The sequence below is a fragment of the Vombatus ursinus genome, unplaced genomic scaffold, assembly GCF_900497805.2.
Source record: "Vombatus ursinus unplaced genomic scaffold, bare-nosed wombat genome assembly UNPS02009824.1, whole genome shotgun sequence".
In the NCBI taxonomy this organism is placed as follows: Eukaryota; Metazoa; Chordata; class Mammalia; order Diprotodontia; family Vombatidae; genus Vombatus; species Vombatus ursinus.
In genome coordinates, this window is record NW_020949602.1 from 5,425,951 (window position 1) to 5,435,630 (window position 9,680).

At 48.1% G+C, this 9,680-nt stretch overlaps 1 protein-coding gene across 6 annotated transcripts in view; it reads right to left on the reverse strand.

Annotated features, from left to right (window-relative positions):
* MYSM1 (Myb like, SWIRM and MPN domains 1) overlaps window positions 1–5,824 on the reverse strand; it is a 33,470-nt gene extending 27,646 nt beyond the window's left edge. For 5 of the 6 annotated variants that reach the window (XR_003568324.1, XR_003568323.1, XM_027852824.1 and 2 more), the window contains exons 1-5: window positions 5,721–5,824; window positions 2,503–2,581; window positions 2,137–2,207; window positions 139–216; window positions 11–34 (exon numbers count right to left, since the gene is read on the reverse strand). Coding sequence is in view for 4 of the 6 variants with exons in the window: in XM_027852824.1 (XP_027708625.1) it covers window positions 11–34; window positions 139–216; window positions 2,137–2,207; window positions 2,503–2,581; window positions 5,721–5,788 (320 nt within the window). In the remaining 2 variants the exon portion in view is untranslated. Of the gene's footprint in view, window positions 1–10; window positions 35–138; window positions 217–2,136; window positions 2,208–2,386; window positions 2,582–5,720 lie in introns of all 6 variants that reach the window. The other variant, XM_027852825.1, reaches the window with a different exon arrangement.
* Between the last annotated feature and the right edge of the window lie 3,856 nt (window positions 5,825–9,680).

Consider the following 9,680-nt stretch of genomic DNA (forward strand, 5'->3'; position numbering starts at 1 on the left):
ATGTACATACCTGAGTTTTCCTGATTTTTGTGGACTGTAAAAGATAGAAAGAAGAAAATTATGGTTTCTGTAAAGTATTTAACTTTTTCAAATTCACTACATTCCTCCAAGGTATTGCCCAATTGATTTTTTTTTTACCTTTTCATGCACTTTTTATTACTTTCCTTATGATCAAGCCAGAAATTGTCTGGAAGTGATTTATTGGACATATAATATCTGTGAAGTACTAAGGAAACTTTCTGAAAACAAGTAAAAAATGACGTGTCTTTCATATACATAGTGGATACTATTATCTGTTAAATAAACATCACCATAGATTAAGTTTAAAATGCAATGAATTGCATGTATTTAACATAAATGAAAATATGAGTTAAACTATTTTTTTCTAAAATCATACACTAATGATCTAGTGTATTATAGAGCCCACTCCTACCTCAAATGAACTGATACCTAAATTTTTCATGGCATGAAAAGATATCAAGTCCTAGTAAGGCCTGACCTGGCTTACACTTGAATGCCTGGGAAGGAATGAGAAGAGAACCAACCAGCTGTACTGTCCTCGCCTCTCCTGGCTCTTCATTCCTGTTTTATAAGGCATGGAGGATACAAGGCATGCTTTGTGGGTGAGACAGTCCAGCTTGAGGGCTACAACATACTTCCCTCACAACAAATTAAGACATATAAACCTTCTCCCTCCACAGCAAGGGTATTAACCTGTATTTGTATGATATCGATACCTCTGAAATTCTGGCAAGGCCTAGGATCTCTTCTCAGAATAACATTTTTAAAAGAATACAAAAAACCATAAAGAATTACAAAGGAAACCAAATTTGTGAAATCAAAGATGTCATTTTTTCCCCCCATTCAAGTTCAGAGACCTGAAATCTGTGGTATTCGGACCCCAGGTTAAGAATCTCTGCTCTCTAGCAAGCAGAGAGGTTATGGATTCCATACCCTTATTCTGTCTCCTCAAACTCAAGGGCCCAGTGATTCTTCAGATGGCCCCTAAGACAGCGTGGGGGACAGGGAGTAAGAGAACCCAATGAAAATGTCCTAGTCTTTCTTAGGCAAAATGATGACTGCTAATTCCTAGACTCAGACAGGGAAAAACAAAAATCACAACTAAGGATGGGGTGGTGGGTGGCTAACAGAGATGCTCTGATGTCATCACAGCAACAACTATGAATATTTAGACTTCAGAATGCTACAGCTGAAATGGACCGCAGTGGAGGGAGTCCAACACTGTCATTTCAAAGATGAAGCCCCAAAGACCCAAAGTGATTATTGGATTTGAACAAGGCCACACACAGCTAGTCAGCAGCAGAGATCGTAGTCGAGCCAAAGTCTCCTCGCTTCCAATCTAGCCCTCTTCCCACTGAACCACACCAGCTCTTACTACATCACTTAATTGTCAGAAGTTTCTCTGTTCTCTTCTGAAATAAAAAGACCTGATGCCTTCACTCTGCAACATTTTGGTGTTTTACTTGGGTCCTTGAAGATTAACTAGGGGAGGAATGGTCGAAAATCAAACCTGAAAAGATGTGTTCATGTGAGCGAGTAGGAAGCAAGAGGCTTGGCATAAATGCTAACTGTGCCCAAGTGCTTGGTTAAGCTAGAGACGGTGCGGCCCATAAGCACTGATACAGGCATCGATTCAAGCACACTCCACACGAGGCAGCCTCCATTCGTGTTATTTCCCTCTAACATCATGAATACATTACAATTGTCGAGTCAGGAAATTTCACTGCAAAAGTATTCGGACAATCCCTTATTGTGAACATCATCCCATGGACCTACCTGTCCTGACTGTAACCATGCTTTTTAAATTTTTTCCACAGCATTAATGAACAATATCAGGCAGAGAGTGCTTAAAATACTGAAAAGGCGCCATGGTTTCTGAGAGCTGCCACGGACTTTAAAATGATGCTGGTCTTTTGGGGTGAAGGTTGCTTTTTGTTAAAAGTGGATACTATGGAACGCTCTAATGACATTCAGAGAATCAAAGACCTTGGCAACTTTCTCTCAAGTGAAAAAGCCTACAGAATGACCATTGGTGACTGCTGGTCCAAATTTTTGTATTTGTAGCTTTTAAAATCTAATTTGAAGGGTTTTTTCCTCATAAGCATTAAAGGATACTCTTCTTCCAGTAACATTTTCTCGATGACAGCCCTGTTCTCAGCACTGATGGTATTATCCAGAGTCCAAGGCTATTAAAAGAGAAAGGTAATTTTTTTACACTAATTGATTTTTGAGAATATCTTCTATGACATATCAGATAAAAATGTGTTATGTCTACGTGAAACATCCCACTAGGACCTTCTTCAAGAACAAAAGAATTAAAGTTTCTTATATTGTTTAAACCAAGGAAAATCTCCCAGGGTGTTACCTGCAATGGCCGAGAACAAGGACAGAAGCAGGAAAATGTGGTATTCCAAGACACGAAGCATCTCTCATACGCACACTGTACAAAGCAAAATGACAGTCTTCTCATAAAGCACTTACAGTGAGGCCATTATCAGCTCTCCAGGTGGAATCAAGGTAGTGATCTTGCTGTAAACCAGATGCTGTATGTTCATGGCTTCTGTAACAGACAAGAAAACGGGGCAAAGATGCTTACAAAAGTGAGCCTGCTGGGGACTCTCCCGCACTGCATCACGCCTGACGGCTTCCTCTCACTGCCTGTGATGCAGCAACTGATCTTGTGGCCTTCGGACCAGCCTCCACAGCCAAAAGCCGGCCTTCCATGCAACTGGGGCCTCCCAAAGGGAACTCTACTCACACAGGCATAGGGCTCCTCTCACAAAGACAACCATGAGAGGTGGCTGCTACAAGTTCACCCATCCCCATTTCACAGAGAGGAAACTGAGGCTGGCCTGTAAAAAAACCGTGTGAACCACCACAGTGAGTAAGTGCTGGAGCCGGACTCAAGGCCAGGAGGGCTCAAGTGCCCCCCTGCTGTCCCAGTCTGCTTCATACGATGGTATCAGAAGAAGAGCGCGCAGCAAGGGCTGCTGCTGACAATCTGAATCTTTTTAAGGCATCAAGAAAACAGGCCCATTGCCAACAGTCACGTTTAAGCGTGATGAACACCAGAAACGCCACAAGGGCGATGTGCCAGCCAAAAAAGCTGCTGGGATCTGAAGCCCACAGAGTCCCCTGTACGTGGCCCTGGCAGACAGCGTTCAGTTCTGATGGGACAGCTTATGGAGGACACGGAGAAGTTCAAGTCGTCCAGAGCAGGGCAAAGATCCTTGAGTCCATGCCACGCAAGAGGAAAGGATGGAGGAAGGAGGGGTCGTTAGCCCAGAGAAGAGGCGGCTCCATGGGGACACGAGAGCAGTTTGTAAGCATTTGAAGGCGGGCCATCTGAAAGCGGAATTAGACTGTTCTGTCTGCCCCAGGGGCAGAACCAAGAGCTAGGAGAGAAGTGGCAAAGGGGCCCACTGAGGCTGGATGTCACCAAAGGCTTCCTAACAAGCAGAGCTGTGTGTGGCCCTGGGCAAATCGCTTAATCCAAATGGCGCCCATTTTTTTTTCATCTGTAAAATGAAAAGGTCAGTCTGAATGTTAGTTCTGGGTCATCCATTGTGTGACTTCAGGCAAACTTCTATAAGGGGGGGGGGCTGAGGGTGCGTCAGCCTACACCTTCCAGCTGTAAATCTTCTTTCTGGCTCTAAGACCAGAACGTCTGGCACCGAAATCCCGTTAGCTGAGTCAGCTTTGTGTGCTACCAGGGCTGGGGCCAGGCCAGCCTTTCCTCAAACTGGACCTGACATGGGACCTGAGGGTAGGAGCTGGAGTGGATGTCATGAGGTCTCAGATTCTTAAGACTTTGACTCGAGTTCCAGCATTACAGCTGTTGTTGTTCAGGTGTTTCAATCGCGCTGACTCTCCATAACCCCATTTGGAGTTTTCTTGGCAGAGAAACTGGAGTGGTTTGCCATTTCCTTCTCCAGCTCATTTTTACAGGTGAGGAAACCGAGCAAGCAGGGTTAAGGGGCTTGGCCAGGGTCACAGAGCTGGTATGTATCTGTCAGATTTAAACTCAGATCTCCCTGACTGCATGACTGGAGCTCTATCCACTATGCCACCCAGTTGCCTTAGCACATCATGGACTTGCTATGAGACATGGAACCATTGAGACCGTCACCTGCTAAAGGAGATCACTGGACTAGATAAATCTCTGAGGTCCCTTCCCACCCCTCCCACATTCCCTGTTCCCTGTTCTAACATTCTGTAACCTAGCATCCCTTTGAGGGCAAGCACCCAAATTCTCTAGGGTCCTTACTAGCTCCACACTCCACCTTCCAAGTTCAGCAGAACTGAACGTAAGGTACTTGAGGGCAGGGTTTGTTTCACTCTTGCCTTTGTATCACCTGACCCAGAGTAAGTGTTTAACAGATCCATGGTGAACTGAACTTCAGCGTCTGCAGCACAGATCAATCGCTCACTCAACAGGCACTTATTAAGTGCTCACCAGTGTCCAGTACTTTCCTGGGTCTCTGGTGACACAAAAGCAAAGATCAAAGTCTCTGACTCCCAAAGACACACGTCCTGCCAGTGGAAAGAGCACAAACCCTTAGAAGTCAACACAAAATAGATTCAAGGCCATTTCGAGGGAGGAGGCCCAAGTCAGATTAGGAAGGGCCACAGAAGAGCACGCATTTAGGAGCCTCCTGCAATAGTCCAGGTGAGAGGGGATGAGGGGCTAACCGGGGGGAGGCCACGCAGAGGTCGCAGAGGTCACAGAGGCCACAGAGGCAGGGCTGGTGAGGCTTTGCGATCCGATCAGAGAGGCAGAGGGGTGAGTGAGAGGGCCGGAAAGCGCCGCAGCGGCTAACACTTAACCGGCACGCTAAGGTTTGCAAAGCGCTTTACAGCTGCGGCGCATCCGAGAACGGGAGGTCCGGGGCCAGGTTTGGGAGGGGGAGGCCCAGGGAGCTCTGTCTTGTCCCTGCTGCAGTGGAAGGCGCAGGGCTCAGGAATCCCAGCCTGGCTCTAAGCCATGCTCCCCGGACTCCGCGCCCCCCATCTGCGGGGTCCTTCCCGCGACCCCACTTTGGGGATGGGCCCAGGCTGGCCCCGCTCCACCCTCCTCCCACCCTCCATAACGGAGGAGCCTCAGACTGTAGGCTCCCTGAGGACGGGAACGGGTGGCCCCTGGCCACGCGGGGCGCCTAAGTGCGGGTCACGTGGGACAACAAGGGAGCCGCTGACGTCACCGGGAGGCCGCAGACGGAGCCGGGAGGGGCGCGGGCGATGCTCCAGCCAAGTCAAGGTCGGTGTGGCCGGGTGGGTAGGGGAGACCCCACGGTCACGTGAGGGGCTGTACAAAGGCGGAAGGGGCCTGCCTCAGTTTCCTCATCTGTAAAACGGGCCCCTGCCTCTCAGGGGGTGGTCAGGCTCCGGCGCGGCCACGCACACAAAGTGCTGCCGGCCGGCCCCTTCCCGCTTCCCTGGGCCTCAGTTTCCCCCGTGTACGATGGGGAAGGGTGCCGGACCCGGGGTCATGCGTGACCAGCACACCAGCGCGACCTTTCCATTTCACTGACGGAGAAGGTGAGGCCCGCTCGGCCCACGCGCCGCGTCTCCGGCCCTGGCCCCGGGCGCCGCCCGCCCCGTGACCGTGACCGTGACCCCGGCCTGGGCCTCGGGGCAGGCTCTGCCCGAGCCGGCCCCGACCCCCCGCCGGCCCGCTCGGGCCCCAGCCCCGGCCTCACCCGCGTGGAGGAGGAACCGCCGCCCCCGGGTCCCCCTCGATATCCACATCCGCCTCCTCGGCCGCCATGATCGCGGCTCGCGATCCCGCCGTGGCCCCGACCCCGCTCGAGATCCCGCGAGACTTGGGAGACGCTATGGGGAAGGGAGGGAGCGTCACTGGAGAGGAAAGGCGGGAGGGGCGGGGCCACAGGGGAGACAAGGGGTGAGGGGCGGGACTACAACGCAGGGGCGTGGTTAAGGTGAGGGGCAGGGCTAGGGCTCAGGGGCGGACCCAGAAGGCGAGGGGCGGAGCCTGGGGAGAAGCGTAGGGGATGGAGAGCGCTCTGCTGCCGGAAGCCAGGGCGCCCCAATGATGCTGTAAACTTTGTGCCAAGCCACGAGCCTTGAGAGCTCGCAGATGTAGAGCTCACTCGTTTTACTTTATTTTTGCCGTTAACTTTATTTTTGATTGATAATCATTTAAATTAAACTTTATTTTTTCCACCCAAAATTCCAATTTTTCTTCTTCCTGTCCCTCACTATTGAAAAACAAAAACAAAAACAGAACTCGTAACAAATCTGCATAATCAAGCAAACCAGTGTCCACAACGATCGCTTGCTCCCCTGGTCTCAGCGTCACACCCTCTTACTCAGCCTACAGATGACAGAGCTGAGTCCTAGGGAAGGGAAGGGGCAGGGTCAGAGAGACAGAGCTGAAGGAAGTGTCCAAGGCCAGTTAGTCCAACTGCCTCATTTTACCGATGGGGAACTGAAGCCCGGAAAGGCTAGTTGACTTCAGATCGGAGTTGGAAGAAGGCCATCTAATTGAAAGATCAAAGAGCTAAGTCCCAGGAAACTTAGAGTGAATTAAGATCATAGATTTGGAGGGTGGATTTCAGAGGCCATCTGGTCATTTTACAGATGGAGAAACTGAGTGCTAGAGAGGGTGAGTGACTTAGCCAAGGTCGTGAGGGAGTAGTAATTATAGCTGAGATTTTATATCGTGCCTTCAAGTTTATATAGAGTCATAAATCTGGAGCCGGATCTCATCAAGCTCCCATCTTTTGCCGATGAGGAAACTGAGGCCCAGAGAGCCTTGCATAGGATCACAGAGCTGACCCCAGAGTCAGTGCTTTTTATATCTAGAATTGAAAGGAGGCTTACAGATTGTGACAGCCCTCTCATTTCACAGATCAGGAACAGAGAATTTGTTAGTCAATAAACATTTATAATGTGGTATTTGATACGTAACACATAACATAATATAGAATAATAATGTGAACCTATGATCATAGGTTCTTTTGTAAAGTTGTAGGACTTTACAGACTCTGTAAATGTGACCTACAGCCCCGATGATCAGAATGATCCCAACAATAATAATCAGTATTTCTGTAGCACTTTAAGGTTTGCAAAACACTTTGTATATATTTATTAACTCATTTGATCCTCACAACAACTTGGGGAGGCAAGTGCTATTATTACTCTCATTTTACAGATCAGGAAACTGAGGCAGATGGAGGTTAAGTGACTTGCCCAGGGTCTCACAGCTAAGGAGTGTCTGAGGTTGGATTTGAACTCAGGTCTTCCTGATTCCAGGCCCTGTGCCACCTAGCTGTCATTTAACCGTTCTGGGGCTTAGTTTCCTCTTCTGTAAAATGAGAGGGTTGAACCTGATCTAGTTGTTAAGAACTCTAAAGCCGTGGAAAGGATTGGGTGGGGTAAGTCCCAACGGTTGGCTTAGCTGAGATTCCAGCTTTGTTGGATGGCCATCTCTACCAGCTCCTCTTCAATCCCCTCCTCCCAGTCTTATTAAGTAAAATTCCAGGGCATCACCTGGGCCCGAAGTTGGAAAGAATTCACTTACCCCAGGGCGTACATGTCAGGTGGGCCTGAGGAAGCTGCCCCTGAGGAGGAAAGTAAAATCATTCAGAAAGAGAAATTTTATCTTAGGGAAATTTTGCTGAGCTGCCTCTGTCCACTACTTGGTGATCTCACTCACAGGAAGGTTAAAATAGATCTGAGGCAGAGGATTTACATCTTTTTTTATGTCATGGACCCCCCTTGGCAATTCGGTGAAACCTACCACGGACCCCTTTTCAGAATCTTATTTGTGAATGCATAAAATGGTGAAAAAAAGCATGTAGTTATTTTCCCATCTAAGTTCATGGACCCCCTAAAATCTATCCATGAATCCCTAAGGGGTGTCTGTGTCTCCCACCAGGAGAAAAGCCCCTTCTCTTAGGCACTGGGTTATTTCATTAGAAAGCTGAGGCCACTCCCCTGCCTCTGCAGTTCAGGGAAAAAGCAGTAGATGGCGGTCGTAGCTCAGTAGAAAACTGGCAGATAATATCACAGAATTTGATAAAGCCGCCAGGACATGCTGTCAGCGGCTGTAGGAGAAAGCAGCAAGCGGCAGCTTCAGAGGCGATGAGAGAGGTCTTTTAAGGCTCGGTCACAGACCTGTGTGTACGGGACATTTCCCTTATTATTTGCTTTGCTTTTCTGTTCTATTGAAATGCTTTTTGCTTTGATTAATGTGTAACCTGGTTTGGTGCATTAAAAAGAAATCATGGGTGGGGGCTCTTGGACTGTGGCTTTGAATAGATATTGACTCAAAGAGTGACTGGCACCTGAGTGCAGCCTCCAGCCACTCACATCTGAGGGAGGTCCCACACTACCTTAAGGTGTAGATATGTCAGAATCCAAAACGAGAAAGGCTCAAGAAAATTTGAGGAGGGAGAAATCACTTTCAGCTGGGAAGATATGACATCTGAAGTGGGTCCTGGAGGAAAAGAAGGATTTCAAATATTAATGATGTAGAAGGAATGCATTTGAGGCACAGAGAAAATTCCCAGTGAGGAGAATGAAACGAGGAAAGGTCCAGGAGCTTAGTTTGGCTAGAAGGTGATGGTATGGAAATGAAGATGGTACAATAAGGGCCGGAGCACACACCATGGAATTTGGTTATATTAGCGATGGAAGACGGGCCAATGTAGACTAAATTTTCCAATAAGTGTGTGAGGAGCAAGAAGGATTAAGTTAGTTATTCACTGGACTTGGGTTTGAATCCAAGCTTTGCTATGTGATCTTCACCTCTTTGTAACTTTGTCCTCATCTTGGCCTCAGTTTCCTCATCTGCCCAAGGAGAGGGTTGGAGCTCCAAATCTCATGATCCTTTGTACTAACATTTTCAATAGCTCTTCAAGGTGTACAAAGACATTTCTTCCCAACAAACCACCTCTCATGGCTCCACATTTACCGGTAAAATGAACCCTAGTTCTTTAGATCTGTGAGTTGCCTCTATAGAGCCTAATTGGCCAGGTCAGTGGATAGAGAGCCGGATTTGAGTCAGGAAGACCTGAATTTGAATCCAGCCTCAGGTACTTCATCATTGTAGACATGTCACTTTAACTTCTTGCGGCCTCAGGTTCCCCAAGTGTAAAATGGGGATAGTAATTGTGAAGATCAAGTAAGTTAAGTGGAAAGCCCTGTACAAATGCAATCATTGTCTCCATCACCAGCCAATCATCATGGCCTCTGCCATTGTAATGGATGGGGAAACCAAAGCTTCCAGAGATTCTCATCCAGCTAGTAAGCGCCAATGGCAGTCTTTGAATCCAGGTCTCCTGACTCGAATTTCGGCACTTTTTGCCAATTTATTGTGTCACTTCTGTGTCCCTGCCTACAAGGAGTTTCTAGTCTGGCTGGGCAGATGAGCTGCTATATGCCCATGAAACAGTTACTGCACCATTACAAGTAATATTCAACAAAGTGTATGTTAGTGAATGTGGTGTCAAAATAAGGGATAGGCCCATCAAGGGCTGAGAGGCATCATGGAGAAGAAGCAGGGCCTTGATGGAAAAATGGACTGACGATGAGGAGGGGAAGGGAAATTCTAGGAGAGGAAAATGTATGAGGAGGATGGTAATGGGGCTTCCCTGGAGCGGAGGATCTATGTTAGTGAGTAGTAAGAGATGAGC